Source organism: Pipistrellus kuhlii, unplaced genomic scaffold (genome assembly GCF_014108245.1).
Source record: "Pipistrellus kuhlii isolate mPipKuh1 unplaced genomic scaffold, mPipKuh1.p scaffold_m20_p_2, whole genome shotgun sequence".
NCBI lineage: Eukaryota > Metazoa > Chordata > Mammalia > Chiroptera > Vespertilionidae > Pipistrellus > Pipistrellus kuhlii.
This window is the reverse complement of record NW_023425515.1, coordinates 98,123,951-98,151,799: the sequence shown is the minus strand read 5'-3', so window position 1 is coordinate 98,151,799 and position 27,849 is coordinate 98,123,951. Positions and strand designations below refer to the sequence as shown.

The following is a 27,849-nucleotide window of genomic DNA, read 5'->3' as shown; positions in this document are numbered from 1 at the left end:
TTTTGGATCACCTCCCCTCCTGGCCTGATCGCCCCTAACTGCCTCTGCCTCAGCCCCACCACCATGGCTTTGTCTGAAAGATGTCTGGAAGGTCTCCTGGTCTAATTAGCATATTACCCTTTTATTACAATAGTATAGGTTATATTTATTTAAAAATCAAAAACAATATGAGAAAACATTTCAGAGAATACTTTTCAAAATTAATCTGACCTATTTTATACAATAAAATATCATTAAGAAAGATAGAAATAATATTAACTATAGTATAAAATATGATATTCTTTCTTAAAGAAAGAGTAATTATAGTAACTGTAAGATACAAGTTAATACCACAAAAACTTAGAACAAAAATTAAAAATGTCATAGGGTAAAAATATATATATATATTTTTTTAGTATTATACAGCAGGTCCTGAAATGGGTATAAGCAAGTAAAAATGAACATTTTCTGAATACAATTTTATGTTCTATAGAAAATGTTAGACATTATTATAAGAAACAATATATATGTGTAAGAGTACAACTGCATTTTCAAATACAAGGTAATTAGTATTTTAGAAAGCAGCAGTTTTTCAATTTTTTTTTAAAGCTAGCAGTCATGCATAAAAATGAACATTACAAGAAACTGAGTAGACAATTTTTGCCATGAAAAGATGAATATAATTAAAAACTTAGGCAGCTTTCTTTCACTTCAATAAGAATTGTGGGTAAAGACCGTAATATCAGAATAACCAAACCTAAGAACACTCAGCTTATTATTATTATTATTATTTTAATAAGAAGCAGAGGAACACATTCCATTCTATGTACTGTATGTACTGGCTGTGTTAAAAAGACACACAGTACATGTCCAGATAGGCTGCTAAAGTGCAATAAAAGCAAGTGGATTTATCACAGTGTAGTCATTGACATAGCATGTTGTTAATTAGTTAAAACAAATAAGTACAATTATACTTTAACTATATTGATCTTATATACTTATCCTTTGTTTATTGTTTTATTATCTTTGCATAGATACAAATTTATCTATTAAAAAGAAGCAAAACAATAGTAAGCAGTGTCAAAATGTATAGTACTTGTTTTTATAAAGTGCTACTCAGACTGTCACATTTTAAAATTTGAAAACAAAACTCCAACTCTTGCCTTTCAAACAGCACATTTTTTATCAGGAATATTCTTTAAAGAAAAAAGTTATCTCCTCTGTTACATCAAAGGAGATACAAAGATTCCATAGGCAGTCTTAGAAATTTGGCTGAGAATATTTTATATATAAAGGCATCTGTGACCAAAATAGGTTAAAAATATTAAATATAATCTTTTTTATAAGGGCACTGATATCTCTAAGTTGCTAAGAAATCTAGAGTAGCTGTGGCCCTGGTCACCTTTTTTTCCCCGGATAGTCTGACCTTGTTTTCATATATAAGGCAGTTCCTAACTGTCCATGAACAAGGGGACAGGCATGGAAAACATAAACCTTATGATAAAAATGTTTTATTTGATAATAAAATCAAGTTTTCCATTGAAACTTTTATAAATTTTGCAAAATGAAGCATTGATACATGTGCACGGATAAAATGTTCTTTGTACAATAAAATAAAATATTTCTGCCTGCCTTCCTTTTTTTTTAAGATGAAGGATATTGTTCTTTTCACCTCGAATCAAATTTGTTGTTGGTGAGAGATTATGTTGATGACAATTACCTATTAATGTGAGAACTCTGAGATTCATTTTCCACTGTCTTATGTTAAAGTGTTTTTCAGCTCATCATATCTACATTTACTTGGTTAATGAGTTAAAGCTTTTTCAGGATGAACTCATAGTATACCAAGTAGACAACGAGACAGATTCTCAGCTTAAATGCACATTAGACTGTATTCTTACACTCTCAGGCTGCCTGTTGGAGCTAACATGAAATAAAAGTAATCTGCAAAAGCAAATAATTGAGGGTTAACTGTAAGACCAATCCAACTTTTCTAACTTTTTAAAAACCCATAAATGCTGATTTTCTTTGTCCATCTATCTTGATGAACGTTGTGGTGATCTTTCAAAGTACATGAAGTCCTGAAGTTGGAAAAAGAGAGAGAGAGGGAGAGAATTATGTATATTAATACATAAATAATTTGATGTAATGCATAAAATATTATCCTTTATAATTTACCTTGAAATCCTCCTGGACCAGTTAAAAAATCTGATAAATCTTTATAAAGAGGACTTAATATAAAGAGTAGCAATTACATACTTAAAACTGTTGGTAGTCAATACATTCTCCATTTGAGATACTAATTAAATTTTTATTGTTAAAGGAAAAAATACTTGATAATCAATATTAAATATGCTAAATATACCAACTGCAATATATTAGTGAGATATTTCAGGTAAATATTATTAATTTTATTTCTATGCTTTACTTATGACTATTAACCACTAATTAGAAATGCAATAAGGGGACTGCACCTAATAAATCTAAGGATAGTATAACACCAAGCAGTACACTGACAGAGAGACAGTGAGGTAGAGGAAAAGAACATCAGCTTTAGAGATATTTTATTTCATTAAGAAGTCATAGGATAGGCTTTAAAAAATACCTATTTATAATAATATAGCATTCTTCCGGACAAAGTTGGGGCTGTGAGGGGAAACCAGGTCCCAGGTGCCTGCTGGTGGCCGGAGGGAAGCCAGCATCAGCAGCCAGGGGAAGGAAGGCCTACTCTTGCACTTAGAACAGGTAATTATCCTATATAATAAAAGCCTAATATGCATCGGGCCTCTAATATATATATTAGACAGATTCTGTAATATATATATATATAAATATATATATATTTATATAAATATATTTATATAAATATAAATAAATACATAAATATATATAAATATAAATATAAAATATATATATATATAAATATATATTTATATATATTTATATATAAATATATAAATATATAAATATATAAATATAAATAAATATATATAAATAAATATATATATATTTCAGTGAAGAAGGGAGAGGGAGAGAGAGAAATACCAATGATGGGAGAGAATCACTGATTAGCTAGGGATTGAGCCAGCAACCTGGGCATGTGCCCTTGACCAGAATTGAACCTGGGACCCTTTCGTCCCCAGGCTGACACTCTATCCACTGAGCCAAACCAGCTAGGGCAGATAGGCTTTTTTAAGTAGTAAAAATAATCAATTACATGCAATGATGATCCCATTGGATGCCTAATACCTTCAAAGCACTCTCTTGCCCCATTATTCATATGGTAGTTAACATTTATAACCTTGAAAAAATAAGTATTTTTATCTTTATTTGATAGACAAGGAGATTGAGGCTTGCAAGTGCTAAACACTTTACAAAACATGCAACTAGTAAAGTGGAATAAACAGAACTTGGACTAATTTCAAAGCTATTGCCTTTCTACTACACTACTTCTTATCAGAAAGAATAATTGTCTCAAGATAACTCAAAAGCAAAAGGCTTACAATAAGGAAGCAAGCTCCAAAAATCATAGCTTTCATCTTCACATCCAGGTCTAATGGGAAGTGAATGTCAAAGTGGTCAGCATGGCCCATGGCTGATATTAAACCATTCCACTTTCTAATAATACTGCCGATGTTAGAGACACCATCGATGGCTTTGACCTAGGAAGATAAGAATTAGACTTTTTGGTAACTAATACTGTGTAGCTTACACTTCTCAGGCCAGTGCTCTTCTTCATCCTCAAATGAGTTATTAGGAAGGTATGACTTGAACTGATTTTGAAGTTCTTCTCCACATAACAAAGGGTGGGAATTAGGGGTTTGAAAGGGAATTTCTTCTAGTCTAGGGAAGCACGAAGCATGGTTCTGTGCACTTCACAAACTCCATATAATCACTTAAACTTACATGTGACAAACAAATCAATCTTTTTAAATTATGCCAGGATCCCACAGGCCTTCAGCTTCTATCATATAAGGGAAACACTGACACTTGCCAGAGGAAAAGCAGTCAGACACTGACTTTCAGTGATCAGAATGATCCCACACTTCCTGACCCTGAAATCTGGCTTATCTATATATTTTTTTATTTTTCCACATAGTCTTTTAAAAAATAAGCAATGCTTGATGACATTGTAAGATAACCTGAGAACTAAGAGAAGTTTATTTAGTATCATGGGCAATACTAGAAAGAGCAATTTTAGAAGATGAACCTTGCTGAATTACAAGACATTCAGAAAGAATTCCAAGAAGATCAGAAAATATTTCTAAGCATTTCCTTTGTCAGATTCATAGGATTATAAGCAATCATTTTGTATCCATAGAGATAAAAGGAAAAACAAAAGGATTTTTCTTTTTCCTGAGAAAATGTTATAGCTATGAGTTTTATCTATGTTATCAGCATTGTCCTGTTTCCTAAGGACATAGACTTCTATTCTGCAAATAAGCAACATGCGTAGCCTCGGGGGCCACAGAGTCTGTGAGAAGGTGGGCACTATCATTCCTCAGGACATATTTTCTGATCTTGGAAATCTTTGGTAAAAAACAGTTAATTAAATAGAACCAAGAATAAAATAGATTTATGTCAGGCTACTTACTCTTACGATTAATATTTTAATGTTTTCTCTTATCTTTATAAAACACTAAAGTAATTTTTAAAAAATCTTACATTTTAGAAAACATTAAGCAATCCATTAACAATAATTTGAAAATCACATAATGTCAACCAATTAACTCCTCATATTAATTTACTGATTCACATGAAAAATGATCTAAATCAAATCATTCTTAAATCTGTTAGAACATGCAGAAAAAATGGAAGAAATGTTATTTTTATATTTGTTTACCTCAAACACAGAATCTGAGCCACAGCCATAGGTTGAGCATGGCCCACGGACGCTCAACACATTTTCTTTCTTCTCATTTTGGATGCTGTACACCGCCCGGCACAGGTTCCAGTGGTCCATAACAAAGCCAATGGTGATGCCAGGAGGACACTGCACCTCTAGCTGCAAGGGAAGCATGACAGAGGGGAAGATGTTTTATATGTACTAGAGGCCCAGTGCACAAAATTCATGCATGGAGGAGGGTGTACCTTAGCCCAGCTTGCACCCTCCTCTTCAATCTGAGACCCCTCGGGGGATGTCCGACTGCCCTTTTAAGGATCACGCCAAAACAGGAAGTCAGATATACCTCTCTCAACCAGGACTGCTGTCTCTCAATTGCTCATCTGCCTGCCTTCTTGATTGCCCCTAATCGCTTCTGCCTGCCAACCTGATCACACCCTAACTACACCCCTGCCAGGCTGATTGATACCTACCTGCTCCTCTGCCAGCCTGTTTGTGCCTAACTACCCTCCCCTGCAGGCTTGGTCATCCCTAACTTCCATCCCCTGCAGGCCAGGTCCCCTCCACTGCTCTCCCCTGCAGGCCTGGGTTCCCCTCAACTGCCTTTTCCTACAGGCATAGTCACCCCAACTTCCCTCCTCTGCCAGCCTGGTCACCACTAATTGCCCTCCCCTGCAGGCTTGATCGCCACCAACTGCCCTCCTTTGCAGGCCTGGTCCCCCTCAACTTCCCTCCCCTGCTGGCCATCTTGTGTCCACATGGGGATAGGATCTTTGACCACATGGGGGAAGCCATCTTAGGTGATGGAGTGATGGTCAATCTGCATATTACTTTTATTAGATAGGATAGAGGCCTGGTGCAAGCCTCCCTCCTGCTCACTCTGTGGCTGCAGCCATCTTGGTTGGGGTTACTTTGCATACTTGCTCTGATTGGCTGGTAGGCTTGGCAGAGTGATGGTTAATTTGCATATTACCCTTTTATTAGATAGGATAAATACACATACACAAAACCCAGATGTAGCCTTAATCCATTTGAGGACTGTTACTCTGAAACTGTCTTTCATTTTACTTGGTTATTTCTTAGGCTTGTATTTCAATGAACAGCCTTGAGAAATAAGGTCACGATTCCCTCTGAGACAAAGTTACTAACTGTATAATGGCCAGTTCTCCAAGCTTGGTGTCCTCAGCTGTATATGTAGCATCTCTCTGGGCTGCTCCGAGTCAACCCCGTAGAACTTGGGGATAAGGGAACCTGCATAAATATGCTAATGTTCACGCTGCTTTATGTGATTTAACAAAGATCATATGTTTTATCTAGGTGTCTTACATCTTATGGCAAAATACACAGAAACAGTAACAAACCAACTTCTTAGTTTACATGTCAGACATAACAACTATAAAAGAAAACAAACCAGAAAAGAAACATTCTGAACACTGTATGTTGGGAAAGTAGCAGAATGTGTTATGGGTTTATAAAACCATTTTAAAAAGAGTTCTAAATGTTGTCCAATACTCTCGACTAATTATCTTTACAATATTCCTTTGGGAAGAACTAAGATCTTCATATTTAATAATATCAAGATTCGCAAAATTAAATTATCTGTTAAAAGACCAAAGGAAAAGTTCTGGTGATTTTCCTGGTGTTTTATATACTTTTCTAAGACTTTTGTGTCCCTTGCATATCATCATAGGGCAAGACCTTCATGAATTGTCAAATTAAGATATTATTGTTCATATATATAAAATCACACACATATACAAACATATATATTTGATAGCTTCCTGGGAGCGAGCTCTCATATAAGTTTAGTGTTGAGATTAAAAAAAAAGTATATACAAATAAATTAATTTCATAAGAATCCATATCATTCAACCATAAAAGGAATGAACTATTAATACATGTCACAACTTGTATGAACCTCAAGGTAAATTATGTTGAAAAAAACTAGTCCTAAAAGGTTCCATACTGTATGATATTCTTGAAGTGACAGTGTTAGAGAGTGGGAATTTTTGAGCATGCTTCCTCCTAGTCGACTTGGCCATAAATCCCAACTACAACTCACAAAATAGCCTATGAGAACAGGATGCCAGTGAGCCTTACAGGATAGATCATTGTCAGTTTTCTTGAGAACAGGAGGCTAGTAAGCCTTATAAGATAGATCACTGTCAACTTTCCTGAGAATGGGATGCAGTTACTTACTCCACCAGGTGCCAGGACCCTGTAAATAACATGCTGACATTACTTAAGAAAAAATGCTTTGCTTTAAATTGTTTGCTCTGCAAAACAGGATGTAGTGAATGTGTTTAAAAACTGTCCTTCACAAAGGGTCAGGGCTTCTCTCTGGACTCACTCCCTGGAGAGAGAGCAGATGCCGGCCGGCTATTAAAGGCTCCCTAAATTTTAATTTGGTTTGGACTCCAGTGGTCATTTATTCGAATTCGCTCCACAACAACAGTTGTAGAGATAGGGAACAGATTAGTGGTTGCTAGGGTTAGGGATGAATAGAAGAGAGGGAGGTAGGTGTGGTTATAAAGAGTTTTATATGGTAATAAAACTTTCGTATTTGAATTGTGGTGGTGGATACAGTAATCTATATAGCCGATAAAACACACATGCACATGTAAACTAGTTTACACACACATGCACATGTAAACTAGAGAAATCAGAAAAAAATCTAGATAATGCTGTGGGACAAAAATTCCATACACTGGACTAAGGCTGTAATACTGATTTGTTTTACTGTATCCTGCCCTTATAGGTTTTGATTTACAAAGCCCAACTCATAAATACATACACAGAAAAAACACACAATTCTTACTAAATAAAAGCATCAAGGATAAGAGATGGAAATTCAACTCAAATATAAGGACACACACAAACAAACATGACAGAAATTATAAAAACGTAAGATATCTGACAATAGCTAATATCCATTGAGCACTATAATAATTGTAAGCACTGTGCTAAGAAAATGACGTTTACTTACTAGTTAATCCACAAAACAATCATACCATGAGATAGGTGCTATTTTTAAATATATATTTTATTGATTTTTTTTACAGAGAGGAAGGGAGAAGGAGAGAGAGAGAGAGAGAGTTAAAAACATCAATGAGAGAAACATCAATTCAGCTGCCTCCTGCACACTCCCTACTGGGGATGTACCCACAACCAAGGTACATGCCCTTGACTGGAATTGAACCTGGGACCCTTCAGTCTGCAGGCTGATGCTCTATTCACTGAGCACAAGAGATAGGTGCTATTAATATCTCCATTTTATAGGTGAATAAGTCAAAGCACAGAAAGGGCTGTATATCAATTACTATAGTAAATGCTGTACTTATCATTTAAATACTCCATTAATCAAGGGGCTATTGTTTTGCCCAGTGTACAACACTAAGGTTCAAAGACATTAAATTGTCCAAATTTAAGTAGGTGGCATACATAAAATTCAAGTTCTCTTGGACCTCTCTCTAAAACTGCTTTTATTTCCCTGTAGCAAACAACTTTCCTAAACTAAATTGACTGTAGAACAGTAACCAAACTAACTCAGAACATCTGCTTTTCAGTTTCAGCACCACTGTCCACCATGTGCAACACCATTAGCAGGCATATCAGCAGGTGTAGGTTGTGATGGGTAGAGTAAAAGTATCTAAAGGCGCAATCAATTCTAAAAGTACTAGAGGCCTGGTGCACGAATTCATGCATGGGTGGAGTCCCTTGGCTTGATCGGCAATCGAGATATATTGAGAGAAAAGGGGACTGGCCAGTTGTGGGGAGGGACCACAGGAGGTTGGTCTGCTGGAGGGACTGTGGAAAGTTGGCCAGCCAGCTGGAGGGTGGTAAGAGGGGCCATGGGAGGTTGGCCAGCTGGTCTGGGGAAGGAGCTGTGGAAGGTTAGCTGGCCTGGGGGAGGAGCCATGGACCATTGGCTGTGGGAATGCACTGACCACCAGGGGGTAGCTCCTGCATTGAGTGTCTGCCCCCTGATGGTTAGTGCATGTCACAGCGACTGGTTGACCGGTCTTTCTGGTCATTTGGTTGTAATGCTTGCTTAGGCTTTTATATATATATATATATATATATATATATATACTAGTAGCCCTGCACATGAATCCGTGCTCCAGTAGCTTGCTGCGGCCCTCCAGTAACTCTTTGCCTGTTGCCCAGCCCTCCTGTAGCTCCCACACACCCTTTCACAGCTTGCTGCCCTGCCCCCTCCTATAGCTCTCTACTGCTTGCTTTTAACTAGCAGCTCGCTGCTGTCCTCCTGTAGCTCTCTGCCTGCTACCCCGCCCTCCTGTAGCTCCCTACGCCCCCTCCCCCAATCTCCCTACCTTATAGCTTGCTGCACTGCTCCCTCCTGTAGCTCTCCACTGTCCACTTGTAGCTTACTACCCCACCCTCCTGCCGTTCTGTGATCTGGTCATTACATGGTCTGTCGCATATTATATCTTTATTATATAAGACTAATAGATATGTTTACATTTAGCATAGCTTATCTGGAAACATTTAGGTAAATGTGTGACTCCTGTTTTAGGTGATAGGTAAACTTCTAAATTCTATTAGGCACAGCTCATAGAATTGTGGTCACTGAATAAATAATTTTGCTTGACCCACCCATTGGCATTAAAGAGCATAAACTGACAGAAAAAGTCCTTTGTTATTTGTCTGAGGTGAGACAATTTGGTTTTCTCTCTTCTCACTGCACTGCTGCATTCTGACTGGCAGGGCCAGTGGAATGCCTCCCCCCCACCCCCCCACCCCTGCAGTTTTGGAAAGAGAACAGCCGTGTGTGAATAAGTGGATCAGAAAGAAATAATGGATTAGACTTCCATTCTTTAACCTCTTGCCTGGTGGAGGGACAACAGAAGCAACAGCAGGTGCATCTGAAGGGTCTCTGCATTGTCATGATTTCTCGGCCCATAAAGTCAGAGACCCGGAGGACAAAGGGCCTTAGTGTCCGGTAAGCATTCCTGGTAAAGTCGTCCGTGTCTTCAGTTACAATGTACACCATCTGGTCCAGGTTGTTTTTAATATCATATTTATTATTAGTTTCAAAATGTGTTATCACTGAAAAATAAAATGAGGAAATTGTCTTACATTAGAAGTAGTTAAAGTGGGTCTCAAAAGGGGGAATAAGAGATATAAACTTTCAATTATTAAAACAACAACAACAACAACAACAAAAGTAGCCAAAACCGGTTTGGCTCAAGGTCCCAGGTTCGATTCCAGTCAAGGGCATGTACCTTGGTTGTGGACACATCCCTACTGAGTGGGTGTGCAACAGACAGCTGATTGATGATTCTCTCTCACTGATGTTTCTAACTATCCTTTTCTCTTCCTCTCTGTGAAAAATCAATAAAATATATATTTTTTAAAAAGTTATAGGGATGTAACATACAGAATAGGAAATAGTCAATAATGTCGCTGAAAGCGGTTTGGCTCAGTGGTAGAGCGTCCGTTTGTGGACTGAAAGGTCCCAGGTTCGATTCAGGTCAAAGGCATGTACCTGGGTTGCAGGCACATCCCCAGTAGGGGGTGTGCAAGAGGCAGCTGGTCAATGTTTCTCTCTCATCGACGTTTCTAGCTCTCTATCTCTCTCCCTTCCTCTCTGTAAAAAATCAATAAAATATATTTTAAAAATAAAATAAAATAATGTCCTAATAACTTTGAATGGTGATGGAAGATAACTAGATTTATTCTGGTGATCACATTATAAGAAATATAAATCACTATGTTGTACAACTGAAACTAATATATTACATGTCAACTATACTTTAATAAATGTAAGTCCTTTTAGGGGCTTAAAACAGAATAGCTTTGATAAAATTTCAGGTAAAATATGTGTAATTGACTAGAATGTTAAAATAATTTGTATACCTTATAAGTATTTAAGTAATTTTAAAACTTTGAAACATTTATTTTAAGAAGTTCAGTGTAAAGTGATTTTTAAAGCTTTTCCATGTGAGCAAAGATTGAAACAATATTCCTAGAGTACTTAAATTCAGAAAAAATAATTAACAACCATATAAGTGAATAAGACATTGGGGCTAGAACTTAGATAACAGTGGCAGAGCTGCAAATCTGCTAACTATGATGCCTCTAACTAACTAATTTAAATTCTGGCTCCTTCTTTTTCTCATCCATGAGAAGTTAACATGCAGGAGCTGGGATGGGTAGAGGTAGTGCCATTTTGTCCAGATAAAATATAAATCTTTGCAAAAGTCTAAAACTTACATATGATCTATAAATATATAAAATTATCCAATTGTTTCATTACTTTCCTGAGAAGAGGATATCCTTTTCTCTTTGAGGAACTAAAAAGTGGTCAATATAAATAAGGAAATAAACATTGGATAATGGGCATTTCCACCTGGTTCAGATACTGCCAATCACTACTGAATTAATTATATCAATACATACTTTCCAAAGGTTCAAAATGCTGAAGAACATGTATGTTGTCCAACTGTTGGGATAAAAAAAGTAATTAGGAGAGCTAGAAGTAACAGAATTAAAGCATTAGAAATTAAACTGATGAGATAAGTATTAAAATAGATTGATAGCAAAATATATTTTTGAAATAGAATTGAATAAAAAACATTTTGATAAAGTGGAATCAGCTCATGTACATTTAACTAGGTGATTACTAGAGCTATGGAGATAGGAAAAACACTTTTCTCCAGTTCCACTGCAAGAGACTGGTACACTTGTCTAAAATATCAGAAAACCACCTTCCACCACAGTAACAGTATTAGAAGCAGCTGAGCTGATACATGTTTTCCCTAGCTCAGTTCCTACTCAGTCTCTCTAGCATACCACTCAGACTAGAGGTGTGCAGGAACTTCAGGACCTTTGGACAAGGACCAGCCATAGAGAAAGACATTTTCTCAGTGGCTTGGGAAGATTGAATCAGCCAGGGTGGATTCCGCTCCACACAGGAGTGTCCAATTTTATAACATTTTCCAGGTACTTCTGAGAGATTAACATACTGCTTTCCACTAGTTTGAGCTATTAAACGCTAAGACCTCCCTAGGTGCACACTTTAATTCTGGGAGGGTCTGAGAGGACAGGAAGCACATGAATGGACAGGATGAGGGCAAAGGAGAAGAAACTTTCTGGGATGGGATCTCTTCAAAAGGGAGGTTGGGAATGCAATTAAATAAATGTCTAATTTCACTTAGGAATCACTCTAAAGAGACACAGTTAAATGGGCCCATTCTAAGTTATAGTTGAGAACATGGTAACAGAAGAGAAAAAACTCCTTGAGGACAGACTGATTATGTCTATACAATTTTATATATTATAGATAAGACCATTCCAAATCCCTGAGTCTAGAACACTGCCTGAAATGCTACATTTCACCAAATATTTATTGAATACATTAACTAATGAAAAATACATAAATGTGATTAATAAATAAAATATAAAATTATAACTTGACATTAATGTTTTCAAGTGATTGTTTATAGGAGGGTATAGAGCAGTGGTTCCCAACCTTTTTTTAGCTATGCCCCACATAAGCATCTCTAAAATTCTGATGTACTCCCTGTGAAATATAATTCTTATTATTCAAAAAGTGAACTATTCATGTGGAGGAAGCTTAAAAAGCCATTAACTTGGTTTAAACAAGCTTCCAAAGAACATGGCATCCATGAAAGAGAAAAATAAAAGAAAGAAAGGACAGCTGAAGTATTAAGGAAGAAATCACTAAGAAATTGTTTAAAAAATTAATATGAAGTGATATGAAAAATACCAAATAAAGTTTCAAAACATATGGGAACTGAAATGCATTAAATGTCACAATATATACTTATATATTATATATGAGGCCCCTCGAACCATAAATGCAAAAAAAATTAATTGTTAATTCATTCTCAAATTGCCCCCCCTTAAAAATCAAATTGCTCCCCTTTAGCACATTGGGAACCACTGGTAGAGAGAGAACATAATCCTTCCTTCATTCAAAACTTTTTTTGTATGAAAACAAAATCAGGTGAGGGGTTTAAACATGTTTTAAAAATATCAAAAGTGACCACTATGGTGATGGCACCTTAAAAAATCTAGAAAGGTGCCCTAATGGTTTGGCTCAGTGGACAGAGTATAAACCTGCAGACGGAAGGGTCCCAGATTCTATTCTGATCAAGGGCATGTACCTTGGTTGCAGGCACATCGCCAGTAGGGGGTGTGCAGGAGGCAGCTGAGTCGATGTTTCTCTCTCATTAATGTTTTTAACTCTCTATCCCTCGCCCTTAGTCTCTGTACAAAAGAGACACACAAAACAAAACTAGAAAGTTAAAATCTAGTATTAAGTAAAAATATTCACTGTATGATAAAAGCACCCACTGTTGAACAAAATTTTCTAAGGACATGACATCCATTAATGTGGAAGAAGTTTGGCCAATAAGGTAGTATGGCTGTTAAGAAACAACACTCAAACAAACTGGTGGAGTGATGGGCTATGCCAATACTCTAGAAATAACATAATCCTGCTACTTTAAATGCTACAATATTGATAGTCCTGATAAAGATTCATGTGATCTGCAAATAAGATGGCAGAAAGGGTAAGATGAATAAAATGATAAAGAAGATGATGGGACAAACACAAATACAAAAAAAAAAAAATCAAACAAACAAAATCAACCAACCAAACAAACAAGAAGATGAAGGGCTCTATGTCTTCTGCTCACATACAAGGTATTTTAACTAATAAATTCACATAGCTATCATCTATTGGGTGGGCCCTGTGTGCCAAAAATATTAGGCACATTACAATCCTATTCAAGGTTGTATAGTAAGGGCTAGAATTAAAATCCAGATTTGTCTGGCTTCAAACCTGTTTTGTTTCTTTTTACTCAAAATATTCCTGAAAGGAAAAACAGAAATCATGAAATATGTTAATGTAACATTAATCAGAGTAATAGAAGAGAAAGTTTGTTTTTTGTTTTTTTTAAATCCTTTCTTGTTTGAAGTATTATATGGGTCTCTTTTTCCCCCCATTGACCTCTCCCTAGTCACTCCCACCCCCAGCACATGCCCTCACCCACCTAGTGTCTGTCCACTGGTTATGCTCATATACATGCATACAAGTCCTTTAGTTGATCTCTTACCCCTTCACCCACCACCTTCCCTCATAGGTTGGACAGTCTGTTTGATGCTTCTATGTCTCTGGTCCTATTTTTGTTCATCAGTTTATGTTGTTCATTTTATTCCTCAAATGAGTGAGATCATGTGATATTTATCTTTCTCTGACTGGCTTATTTTGCTTAGCATAATGCTCTCCAGTTCCACTCAATTTTCACAAATGGTAAAAAGTCCTCCTTTTTTACAGCAGCATAGTATTCCATTGTGTAGATGTACCATAGTTTTCTAACCCACTTGTCTGTTGATGGGCACTTAAGCTGGAGAAACTGTTTTGTCTTGTTTTTATATATATTTAAGTGAACAATATTGAAGCTATACATTTTCAAAAGAGAAATGACTCCAGATCTATGATTTCCAAGGACACTTTGAGTTAATTATCTTGTATAATAAAAGACTTTCCAAAACTGAGTAACTAATACACATTTTATAAGCTTCTCAAATAATACAGAGGTAGTTTAATCTACCACTTTACCTGAATGACTGGCTTTGTATTTTATCATTATTTTGCCAAAACAACAATTTAATAAAAATTTTGACTCATTTATAATACAAATTTTCCTGATCTAACTCTACTGACTTGCAAGAATCAATAATATTACATTGTAGCCATGGTTTCAATACAGAGGATTATCAAGGTCTTTTTCATTATATAAAAATGAAAAGAAACATATCAACTTAAAGGAGTATTTGGATGACTATATGGGAAGACAAGTATTTAATAGGCAATTTCCTTACTTGTAATGCATTCCCTTTTTCAAAAAGTAAAACATGACTCAGTTGTTTCTAAGGGACTGAAACAACTATCCCTAACCCTAAACCTAACCTTAACCCTAACCCTAGTTTCATCTTATTTTCATTAAGCAATCCTTTTTAGTTTTTGACATGGATTTTGAAACATAACATTTACTACAGCAACCTGGCAAGCTGCCATTTCTGATCTGGACATTCTGGTAACTCCAGAATGTCTACACAAGTGGAAATTAGAGAGTCGCTGTGCTTGAGAAGTGGTTCTTTGCAACCTGGCCTGAAGCCATATCTTTGATAGGTCCCCTATTTTTATTTACATTGCATGTTTTTTTGGTGGAAGAGGCATGGATGATGAAAGCTATGGGTGGTGAGAAAAGGAAATGGGCTAAGGCACTCAATAACTCATTCACTGTTTATTGTTCTGTTTTTTACTAACACTTTGCTTTTTTTTTTTTTTTTTTTTTAGTTAACTCTACTTCTTTGCAAATGACACTCTGATTAGGATCTCTGTTAGTTTTTCTTATATTCATATTCCTACATTTTAAACTGCCTTTGACAGGGCTTCATGAATGTGTTAAAATTCAACATATATCCTTTAGAAAAACCATATTCATCCCTCCAAAAACACTTCCACTCTCTGACCTCCTTTCACATTTCTAAAATTAGTACCATCACTCTTAGTCTCACAAATTAGATTTCTGTTATCACTAGTCTGTTACTTTACCCACTCAAATTTAGTCTTTTGTGTCTTATTGAATCCTCAGTCATACTTCATTAGAAAATATAAATTGGATTTGTGTAAAGTACCTGTTTTAAGTATTCCAGACCAGGAGGGCAGTCTGCCATAAGAGTTGGCCCTGGCATCCATATTATTGAAGCAGGCTTATTTGGCACTGGATAGTTGCCAGGCTGGTACTGGATAGGATGGGTACTACTAGTTGGCTGGCAATACGAGAAGGCACTGGGCTGCTGTGGATTATATCCCATAGGCAAGCCTCTTGGGTAGCCTGCAGGTGGAAAAACAGATGCTCCAGGGGGTCCTGTGTTAAAAAACAAATGAAAGTATTACATACCATTAACATGGCAATATATTGGAAGTTAGCATGACTTTTTACATGAAGATGTTATGGATCACATAACATCCACTTAGAAATAACAAGATGTTCTAATTTCTGAGTATGTACTATTGTACCAACACTGTTCTAATGGTATTGGGTATCAATGTATTTACCAGCAGTCCTCTTAAATCTTATGATACAATTAAGATGCCTGGTGCACAAAATTCATGCACTGGTGGCAAGGGCAGGGGGGAGAGGGAGAGGGGTGTCCTTCAGCCCAGCCTACACCCTCTCACAATGCAGAACCCCTCACTCCTTACCGCCCACATGCAGTGGAGGTGGTGGGAGAGACTCCCGCTGCCACCATTGCACTTGCCAGCTGTAAGCCTAGCTTCTGGCTGAGCGGCTCTGACCCTGTGGGAAAGGAGCACACTGACCACCAGGGGGAAGCTCTGCATTCAGCGTCTGCCCCTGGTGGTCAGTGCACGTCATAGCTGTTAGGTCAATTTGCGTATTAGGGTTTTATTATATAGGACTGTTCCTATTTCAGAGGTGTAGAAATAAGCCTGAAACATGAAGTAACATGTTAAACTATGCATTAAGTTTGTTCCTCCTTTGAATAAATCATATACCTACTGTAGTGCGATTACCACAAGACTAGCACATAATTAGCACTGTAAATTTCTGTTAAACCTCACAAAGATAGTAAGGTCTGCTTTAAAAGAGTATTTTCAATGACTGCTAGCTAATTCCAGAAAGCCTTCACCCCCCATTCCTATTAGCAGTCTCCTCCATCCCCACATCCCCTCCTCAGTTCCTGGAAACAACTGTCTCTACAGACTTGCCTAATCTAGATATTTCATATAAATGAAATCATATATCTAGACTTTGTGACTGGTTTCTTTCATTTAGTACCCATGTTGTAGCATTCTTTTTACCTTATTTTTTTATATTCAATTAATTTTTGATATATTGTAATGCTTGTTTTTGTTTATTGAAAAATAATTTACATGTAGTAAAAGTCACCCTTTCTTGGTATACAGTCAATGAATTTTCACAAACTTACACAATCAGGCAATTGCTGCCAAAATCAAGATACTGAACGATTCCAGGACCCCAAAAGTTTCCTTCAAACTGCTTTGTAGATCATCCCTTTAAAAAGAAAATTCTTTTTGTTTTACTTTTCATAGGCTACTAATATTTCACTGCATGGATATATCGCATTTTATAAGTCCATTAGTAATTTGATGGACATTTGGATTGTTTCTACTTTCTGGCTATTATTTTAAGTAACACTGCAGTGAACATTGGTGTACATATACATGTGTAGATATATACTAGTATATTACAGTTGGTGAATGGTAACTCCATGTTCAACTTTTTTAAGGAACTGTCAAACTATTTTCGAAAGTGGCTTCAAACTCCCAATAGAAGTGTAAGAGGGTTCTAATTTCTCCAAGTCCTCACTAATACTTATTATATCTTATTTTAGTTATTTTACTGAGTGTGAAGTGGTATCAATTGTGATTTCTTTAAAAATCTGTTTTTATTGATTTTAGAGAGAGAGGAAGATAAAGGGAGAGAGAAACATCAAGGGGAGAGGAACATCGATTTGTTGCCTCCTGCATGCCCCCTATTGGGGATTGAGCCTGCGACCTGGGCATGTGCTGATTGGGATTTGAATAGGTGACCTTTTGGTGCATGGGTCAATGTCCAACCACTGAGCCATACCAGCCAGGCTCCTATTGTTATTTTCCTGATGACTAATGATGATGAGCACCATTATATGTACTTACTGGACATATATTCTTTGGAAAAATGTCTATTCAAATCCTTTCTTAGCCTACATTAAAACTGAATCTCTTACTTTTTTGTTGTTGCATTATAAGTAGTTTATATATTTAGCATAAAAATCTCTTGCCTGATGATTTATAAATATTTTCTTTTTTATATTTTATTGATTTTTTACAGAGGAGAAGAGAGAGGGATAGAAAGCTAGAAACATCGATGAGAGAGAAACATCGATTAGCTGCCTCTTGCGTACACACACACACACACACACACACACGCGCGCTCACGCTCACCTTCGGGGATGTGCCCCCATCCAAGGTACATGCCCTTGACCGGAATCGAAACTGGGACCTTTCAGTCCGGAGGCTGATGCTCTATCCATTGAGCCAAACTGGTTTTGGCTATAAATATTTTCTAATTCTGTTAACTGCCTTTTCTCTTTAATAGTATTTTTTGACACACAAGTCTCAATTTTTATGAAATTCAATTTATTTTTCCTTGGTTGACTATGCTTTAGGTCTCATATATAAGAAATCACTGCTTAGTCCAGGTTATGAATACTTATACCTGTACTTTATACTAAAAGTTTTATACTTATCACACTCTTGCATGTATGCCTTTTATACATTTTTAGTATACCAGTATTGTGTGATATAGGAGTTCAAATTCATTCTTTTGTGGGTTGATATTCAGTTATCTCAGTACTATTTGTTGAAAATAAATTTCTTGCAAGGAATTGTTTTGGCACCTTTGTCAAAAATCAATTGGTCAGAGATGTTTGGATTTGTTTCTGGACTTTCAATTCTATCTTATTGATCTACATGGCAATCGTTATGCCAGTACCATATGGTCTTGACTTTGGTAGCTTTGTAGTAAGTTTGGAAATTGGGAGGCCAGTCTTCCAAATTTGTTTTTCCCCATCAAGGGTTATTCTGAGTGCTTTTTATTTCCATATGTACCTGAAGATTAGCTTGCCAGTTTCTTTAAAAAAAAAAAAAAAAAAAAAGAAAGAAAGAAAGAAAATAAAAGGCTACTGGGAAATTGTTTAAGAATTGTGTTGAAACTTCAGATCAATTTAGGGAGGGTTGCTACTTAATAATATTTAATTTTCAAATCTATATGGGATATCTTTCCATTTGCTTTAATTTCTTTTAACAATAGTTTTTTAAAAATATATTTTTATTGATTTCAAAGGGAAGAAAAGGGAGAGAGAGAATCAATGATGAGAGAATCATTGATTGGCTGCCTCCTGCACAACCCCTACTGGGGATTGAACCTGCAACTTGGGCATATGCCCTTGACCAGACTCGAACCCAAGACCCTTCAATGTGTAGGCTGATGCTCTATACCACGTGTCAAACACAAGGCCCGAGGGCCAAATCCGTCCCGCCAGGCCTTGCAATGTGGCCCGCACCGCGCTGTCATCACTGCACTCCGCTGCGTTTCCATCACAATGACAGTTTATGACTGTTCAGTAAACCATTCGGCTCGCGATTTAGGCTGGATTTTAGATTTTGGCCCCTTCTCTGATTGAGTTCGACACCCCTACTCTATACAATGAGCCAAATCAGGTAGGGCCAATAGTTTATTTCCAGTATATAAATCTCATATTTTTTATGTTATTATAGTTAGAATTATACAATTACTTTTTTGGGGCTTGCTCAAATTGCTCACACATAGAAATAGCAGGGGATTTTTGTATAATGATCTTGTATACTACTACATCGATGAACTCATTAATTAGTGCTATCTATGTGTGTTTGTGTGCATTTCTTAGGATTTTTTTGTATACAAGATCATCTCATCTGCTAATAGAGATAGTTTGCTTCTGTATTTCCAATCCAGATGACTTTTATTTCTTTTTCTTGTTTAATTACTGTGGCTAGAACACGTAGTAAAATGTTGAAAAGAAGTGACATGAGAAGACATCCTCTGTTCTTGATTGTACGGGGAACATATTCTACCTTTATTAACCACTAGAGGCCTGGTGCACAAAATTCATGCACAGAGGGTATATGTGTGTGTGTGTGTGTGTGTGTGTGTGTGTGTGTGTCTGTCTGTCTGTCTGTCGGCCCAGCCTGCACGCTCTCCAATCAGGGACCCCTCGAGGGATGTTCAACTGCCTGTTTAGGCCTGATCCCGGTGGGTTTGGGCCTAAACGGACAGTCAGACATCCTTCTAACAATCCAGGACTGCTGGCTCCCAACCACTCACCTGCCTGCTTGCTTGATTGCCCCTAACCATTTCTGCCTGCCAGCCAGATCACACTCTAACCACTCCTCTGCCATCCTGATAGATGCCTAACTGCTCCCCTGTTAGCCCAATTGCCCCTAACTGCCCTTCCCTGCTAGCCTGGTCATCCCTAACTGCCCTCCACTGCAGGCCTGGGCACCCCTGCCAGCCCTCCCCTGCCAGCCTGGTTGGCCCCAACTGCCCTCCCCTGCACACCTGGTCCCCCCAACTGCCCTCCCTGCATGCCTGGTCCCCCCCCAACCACCTTCCCCTGCAAGCCTGAGTCCCCCCCCTCCAACTGCCCTCCCTCAAAGGCCTGGTCCCCCCACAACTGCCCTCCTTTGCAGGCCTGGTCCCTCCCCTGCTGGCCATCTTTTGGTGGCCATCTTGTGTCCACATAGGGGCAACCATCTTTAACCACATAGGGGCAGCCATCTTGTGTTGCAGTGACAGTCAATTTGCATATTACTTATATTAGATAGGATAATTTCAGCTATAGGACTTTATAGATGCCTTTTCTCAGGTTCAGAAGGTTTCTTCTCATTCCTAGTTTGTTGATTGTTTTTATTATGAAGAATGGTTCATTTGGTCAAATGTCTTTTCTGTATCTATTGATGTGATCATATGGTTTTTGTCATAGATATATATCAAATTTTTAAAAACATTAAATTTATTGGGGTAAAAAAGGTCAATAACATAAGTTTTATGTGTACAACTACATAGTACATCATTTCTATATTCCACTGTATGCTCATTGCCCAAAGTCTAATCTCTTTCAGTTACCATATATGTGACCCCCAAGGAAGGGCAGTTGGGAGGGTCCAAGCCTGCAGGGGAGGGCAGTTTGGGGGGACAGGCCTGTAGAGGACAGTTGAGGGGGACCCAGCCCTGCAAGGAAGGGCAGTTGGGGGGACCCAGACTTGCAGAGGAGGGCAGTTAAAGGGACCTCTTCATCCTTTCTGCACTCTCTTTCCCCTCTTATAATCATCAAAATCTGGTCTGTGTCTGAATTTATTTGTTTTGTTTATTTGTTGCTTTTTGTTTTAGATGCCACATGAGTGAAATCATATGGTTGTTGTCCTTTGTTGTCTGCCTTATTTTTATTTATATCAATTAAATTTCATATGACAATCCAACCTTTCATTCTTTGGAAAAACTCCACTTGGTCATGGTGTACAGCCCTTCTTATATGTTGTTGTATTTGGTTGGCTAGTATTTTGTTGAGCATTTTTGGATATTAGTCTGTAGTTTTCATTTCTTATGATATCTTTGTTTGATTTTGCTAAGAGGGTAATACTTGCCTCATAGAATGAGTGGGAAAGTACCCACTACTCTTACTTCTTTTTAAGAGTTTTCAAAAGTTTAGTATTCAAATCTTCATTGCACCAACAGATCACCAGTTTGATTCCTAGTCAGGACACATGCCTGGGTTGTGGGCATGATCCCCAGCAGGAAGTGTGCAGGAGGCAGATGTTGATGTTTCTCTCTCATTGATGTTTCTCTTTCATTGATGTTTCTCTCTCTCTTTCCCTCTCCTACCCTCTCCAAAATAAAATAAAAAACATATTTTATAAAAGAAAATACATTAAAAATATTTTCATTGAGCATTTGGTAGAATTCCCTAAGGAGGGCACCTGGGCCTTAGCTATATTTTGTCAGAAATTTTGAATTAATTCAGTATTTTTACCTATTACATATGTTTATTCAGGTTTTCCATTTCCTTTTAAGTCCATTTCAGGGTTTGTAACTTCCTAGGAATTTATCTAGGTTTTCTAATTTGTTGGCATACAATTATCATAGTATTCCCTTATAGTACTTTTTAATTTATGTCAAGTTGTTAGCAATGTTCCTATTTTCATTCCTGATTTTAATATTTGTGTATTATTTTCTTGGTCAGTTTGGCTTAAGTTTTTTCAATGTTGTTGACCTCTTCAAAGAACCAATTTTTTGTTTTGTTGAGTTTGTCTTTTTTTTCTCTATTTCATTGACTTCTGCTTAAATGTTTAAGATTTCCTCCTGATTTCTTTGGATTTGATTTATTTATAAGGTGGAAAGTTGGATGACTTGAGATTTATTATTTTTTGGTAGATGTTTATAGCTCTTTCTAAGTACTGTTTTAGCTAAATCCCATAAACTTTGGTATATTGTGTTTTTGTTTTTCATCTCAAAGTTTTTTTTCTAATTTCTCTTGCGATTTCTTTTTGCTCCTTTGATTATTTAGGATAGTGCTATTTAATTTCCTGATATTTGTGACTTCCCAAATTTCCTTCTATTATTACTGATTTCTAATTTTATTTCACGTGGTAGAATATAGTTTGCATGATTTCAGTTGTTTTAAACTTATTGAGGCTTGTTTATGGCCTAACCAGGAGGTGTAGCCTGCAGAAAGTCATATGTGCACTTGAGAAAAATGTGTATCTGCTATTGTTTGGTAGAGGACTATATACATACATGTCTGTTTTATAGAGTTATTCGTGGCTTTTATTTCATTTCTAATTGTGTAGCTACTTGTTCTACCCATTACTTTAAGCAAGGAATCACAATTCCCAATTATTATTTGTTGAATTGTCTAAAAATATTATATACAAATTTGTGTAATCAAATTATTTACTTATAAGTATATATTATCCAGAGAGATTATGAGAAATAAAAAAATATGACAAATTATATGTAGAAAACTGGCATTTTATAATCTGTTTTGAGCTCTAAAATTGCCATTAAAGATTCTGTTTCATTCTGCAGGAAAACAAAGCAAAACATGTTTAATTTTGCATAAGTAGAGTATCGCACACTTATTTAAAGAAAGAAGTTATAATTTAGAATTGAAGGACAGAAAAAGAGCTTTCCAGACAAGAAAAAATTAACGGAGTTCATGAATCACCACCAAATCAGTGTTACAAGAAATGTCAAAGGGTCTTCTTTAAGAATAATAAAAAATAAATTAAAAATATGAATAATAAAATGGCAATACCAAATGAAAATGGATTAAATGCTTCAATAAATAGAGACAAGGTAGCTGAGTAGATAACAAAACAAGACCCTTCTTTACATATGATGTCTACAAGAGGTTCACTTCAGATTAAAAGACACAGACTGAAAGTCAAGGGATGAAAAAAGAGATTTCATGAAAATAAAAAACAAAAACAAAAAATAAAAGCTCAAGTCACAATACTTATACCAGACAAAACAGACTTTATAACAAAGAGTATATAATAAGAGAAAAAGGAAGACCCAACGATTCTATTTCTGGGTATTTATTCAAAGAAATGCCCAACATGAATCAAAATGACACATGCAGCCACATGTTCATTGTGGCATTATTTACAATAGTGAAAATATGGAAGCAACCTAAGTGTCTGTCACTAGATGAACAGATAGAGAAGTGGTGCATATACAATGGACTATGACAGCAAAAAAAAAAAAAAAAGAAATTTTGCCATCTGCAAATCACGGATGAAGTAGAGTATTGTGCTGAGTGCAATAAGTCAGACAGCGGAAGACAAATGCCATGTGGTTTCACTTATATGTGGAATTTAAAAAACAAAGTAAACAAAAAGACAGAAACAGTCTCATAGACCCAGAGAAGATTTTGACAGTTGCCAGAAGGTAAGAGGTTTGGGGGGATGGATAAACAAGGTGAAGGAATTAAAAAGTATAAATTGGTAGTTAAAGAATAGTCACAAGGATATAAATACAGCATCAGGAATATCCTATATAATCCCATATAATAAAAGCCTAATATGCTAAGTGTCCAGTTGTCCATTAAACCAATCAAAGTGTAATATGCTAATGATACGCTAAGGCTTTTCAACCACTCACTGACCAGCAGGAAGCAGAGAGTCGGCCAGTTGACCAGTCACTATGACATGCACTGATCACCAGGGGCAGATGCTCCAACTAGTAGGTTAGCTTGCTGCTGGTGTCTAGCTGATCCTGACTGAGTGAGATAGTGTAGATATGCCCTAGAGCCTTTCTGTGGTCCCTCCCCAGTTGGTGAAATATCTGTTCTAGTGGAATCTAGATGCTAGGATAGTGATTGGTGAAAATAAGATTGATTATATAGATCAACAATTAAAATTATAGAGAAATGAAGAAATCAGTAAGACTATAATTTCAGATTGTCAAAACCACAGATTTAGTAGCGGAAAGCAGGGTCAGAGCCACATAATACGCATACGGATGAGGTAAAGGGAAAAAGAAAGCCCTGTTGTTTCTAGAAAACACTACAGGGGCAAAGGCTACCTGAGCTCTGAAGAACATACATCTAGGGTCAAAACAACATCCTGTGGATACTGAGGTTTCTTCTAACCTTTCACAGCTTAACTCAATAGTCTCCACCTCTAAAATATACATAAATACCGTGTTTCCCCAAAAATAAGACAGCCTCTGAAAATAAGACCTACTTACAGGTTTCCTTCTGAATGAAATATAAGGCATCACCCAAAAATAAGGCCCCCTTTAAGCTAAACATGAGAGATTTGGTCCACTGATTCTGAAAGAAATGGAGTCACAAGAAATTCACCAGGAAATTCAGGAATTGGATTGTTATGACGATGTTCCAGAAGATGATGACATGATTGTCACTGAATAAATTAGTAAATTCTTGATACTGTAAGATTCACAATTTGTCTGGTTTGTGTTGACAACTACCGTACTACCGTACCATATACAGGTAATAAATTTCCATTATTTTCATTTAACAATAAATGTGTACCGTATTCTTCTTCATGGAAAAATAAGACATCCCCTAAAAATAAGACCTAGCGCATCTTTGGAAGCAAAAATTAACATAAGACACTGTCTTATTTTCGGGGAAACAGGGTATATATTTCAATAAATATTGCTATAATCTTACCTATCACTTTCTAAATCACTAAAATGAATATATATCCATCCAGTGGTCATTATGGCAGGATGACCAGAACATGCCCATTGAGTATGATGTTGGGTGTAGGTTTGTCACATAAGGCTTTTATTATGTTGAAGTATGATCCCTCTACTCCCACCTTACTGAGAGTTTTTATTTTGTCAAATGTCTTTTCTGTAGTAATTGATATGATTATATCATTTTTGACTCTCAATTTTTTTATGTGATGTACCACATTTATTGATTTGCAGATATTGTACCAGCCTTGCATCCCTAGAATAAATTCTACTTGGTCATGGTGTATGATCTTTCTAATGTAATGCTTGATCTGGTTTGCTAGTTATGGATTTTAGCATCTATGTTTATCAGGCATATTGGCCTGTAATTCTCTTTCTTGCAGTGTCTTTAACTGGTTTTTGGATTAGGGTAATGTTGGCTTTGTATAAAGAGCTTGGAAGTATGCCTTCCTCTTGAATTTTTTGGAATAGCCTGAGGAGGATAGGTTTTAGTTATTCTTTGAATGAATTTTTATTGATTTCAGATAGGAAGAGAGAGAGAAACATTAATGCTGAGAGAGAATGATTGTTCAGTGTCTCAAGCACATCCAGTCTGAAATTTGGCATATGCCTGACCCAGAAATTTAACTGTGTCCTCCTGGTTCATAGGTCAAAGCTCATCCACAGAGCCTTACTGGCTAGGCAGTATTATTGTTTTTATTTTATTTGTTCCACCACCATTTATCCCCTCTTTAGTTGCTTCCACCTCCACCCACTACCCTAATTATATTTAAAAGCAATCTTAAATATCAGTATTATTGTCTGGAGAGAGGAAAAAGCCTTTCTGAATACTTCATGTACCTGGTACAAAATGAGAATTATAGTCTGGAGGGGCATCAGGCCTTGGATCAGGTGACTTTAATTGGTTTCCCATTTCATCTGTAGGTTGCTCAGGGGCTGTGGGGACTATGCCTTTGGGGAGAGATAGGGCACATGATTTGCAATGGAAATGATAATATGGTAATAGAATACATTCATTTTTTCTTGTTGGCACGCACCATTGCATATAACCAATAAGAAATACACTCATATTTCATACAAAAAACATAAAATGTAAGTATATTAGACATCAAGCTATTATAATATTTGATAGATTTTCAGGCTGAATATGGATTAAAAAATAAAATATTAAACCATTGTTCTACAATCAAAGCAAGGAACTTTCATGCTACTAGCTTCAGCTGTTCTGATGCTGATACCTATCTACATAAACTTCCTTTCACAGTGTCAAAAATTCTTTTTCATAATATGTAAAGTCATACATAGAGTGAATCTGATTTTTCATGAATCCACTTTGGAAAATTGTTGTTTAGATAAATTCAAAACATAATAGAGTAAGTACTTAGTACATTCAAAACAGAGCATGATAAATACTAAATGGTTTAAAAGCCAGTGGTGACAGATGCAGTTCAATTAAAGGTTTAGTCTACATTTCCAGGGATTCACACTCTTCCCTATTCATCCTGAAAGACCTGTCACACTGATTGCTTCAAGGGAGTATTGAAGTCACTTTTCCTGTTGTTGAAATCAGAGAACCTTTTATTTAGACTCACTATAAGGAACAGTTCTGACTCTCTTAACTGATTTTATCTAAAAACAGTCTCACACACACACACACACACACACACACACGCCATAAACAGTGTGTTTCTCTCCTTGTATCATGTCCTGCATTGCTTGATAATGCAGGGGTTACTTTTGAGCCCTCCTCTATGAAGACAGGCTGCTGTCACAGGCTTTTTATTACTACCTCTCTTTGCAGACTTACTTTCCTACCTGTATTTTTCTTTACCCCAATTTTCCCACATACTTTAGAGATCTTTCTACACATATATGTCAATGTAAATCCATTTTAACTCTTTTTATTAAAGATAGAAAGGAATGCTCATATATATAAGTAAGCATATATACATGAATACATACTCTCCAAATACTTAATAAAAAAAACTTAAAAATGAAATAAACTTCAAAAAAATTTTTAAATCCTTACTGAGGATGCATTTTTATTTTTTAAATTATTATTATGTTCTAATTCTCACCTGAGGATATTTTCCCATTGATTTTTTTAGAGCAAGTGGAAGGAAAAGGGGGAGAAAGAGACACATCAATTGGCTTCTTCCTGTGTGGTCCCAACTGGGAGCCAGGATCAAGCCTGCAACCAAGGTATGTGCCTTTGACCGGAATCACACCTGGAGCTCTTTAATCCAAGGCCCAACACTCTATCTGGTGAGCTATGCAGGCCGGGAAAAATCTGCAGTTTTTAGGGGAAGCAATCACAAAATTTACATTTGAAAATAGAGCATATTAAAACTTATTCATAAAAACTTACCTGGCATTTTGAAGAATTCCAATTAATCCTGAAAAATAAAACATTTCATACTTTAATAAATAGTTACTATTACTACTTATAAAAAGTTCAGTGACTCTTTTAGCCTCCAGTTACCTTTCACACATACCTTCATTAATACAACAAATGTTTACTGAGCACCTATTATGACCAGGTACTATTACAGATGGTGAAAATACAGCAGTAAACCAGATAGACGAATTGCTGGACATTATATTCTAGTGGCATGAGATTCAAGAACATGTCAACAAGTATTTAAGATTAAAATTTAAAGCCAAAACCGGTTTGGCTCAGTGTATAGAGTAGGGGTGTCGAACTCAATCAGAGAAGGGGCCAAAATCTAAAATCCAGCCTAAATCGCGAGCCGAATGGTTTACTGAACAGTCATAAACTGTCATTGTGATGGAAACGCAGCGGAGTGCAGTGATGACAGCGCGGTGCGGGCCACATTGCAAGGCCTGGCGGGACGGATTTGGCCCGAGGGCCTTGTGTTTGACACATGTGGTATAGAGTGTCAGCCTGTGGACTGAACGGTCCTAGGTTCGATTCCAGTCAAGGTCACCTACCTTGGTTGCGGGCACATCCCCAGAGGGGGTGTGCAGGAGGCAGCTGATTAATGTTTCTCATTGATGTTTCTATCTCTCTCTCTCCCTTCCTCTTTGTAAAAAATCAATAAAAAATATATATATATTTTTTTAAAAAGATTAAATTTAGCTGAAACCAGTTTGGCTCAGTGGTAGAGCCAAACTGAAGACTGAAGGGTCCTGGGCTTGATTCTGGTCGGGGGC

General features: G+C 36.6%; 1 protein-coding gene and 1 long non-coding RNA gene across 2 annotated transcripts in view; both read right to left on the bottom strand.

Annotated features, from left to right (window-relative positions):
* Nucleotides 1-27,849, bottom strand: part of LOC123652659 — a 149,832-nt gene that overhangs the window by 32,316 nt on the left and 89,667 nt on the right. The gene's annotated exons all lie outside the window — the stretch shown is intronic.
* On the bottom strand, nt 443-27,122 carry PLSCR4 (phospholipid scramblase 4). The gene is made up of 8 exons (XM_036443749.2): nt 27,044-27,122; nt 25,516-25,626; nt 15,518-15,750; nt 11,246-11,288; nt 9,666-9,892; nt 4,823-4,984; nt 3,483-3,641; nt 443-2,060 (listed from the first exon to the last, which is right to left on the bottom strand). Exons 1-8 carry the CDS (start codon nt 27,048-27,050, stop codon nt 2,016-2,018), a joined length of 987 nt encoding a protein of 328 aa, XP_036299642.1. The 5' UTR covers nt 27,051-27,122; the 3' UTR covers nt 443-2,015.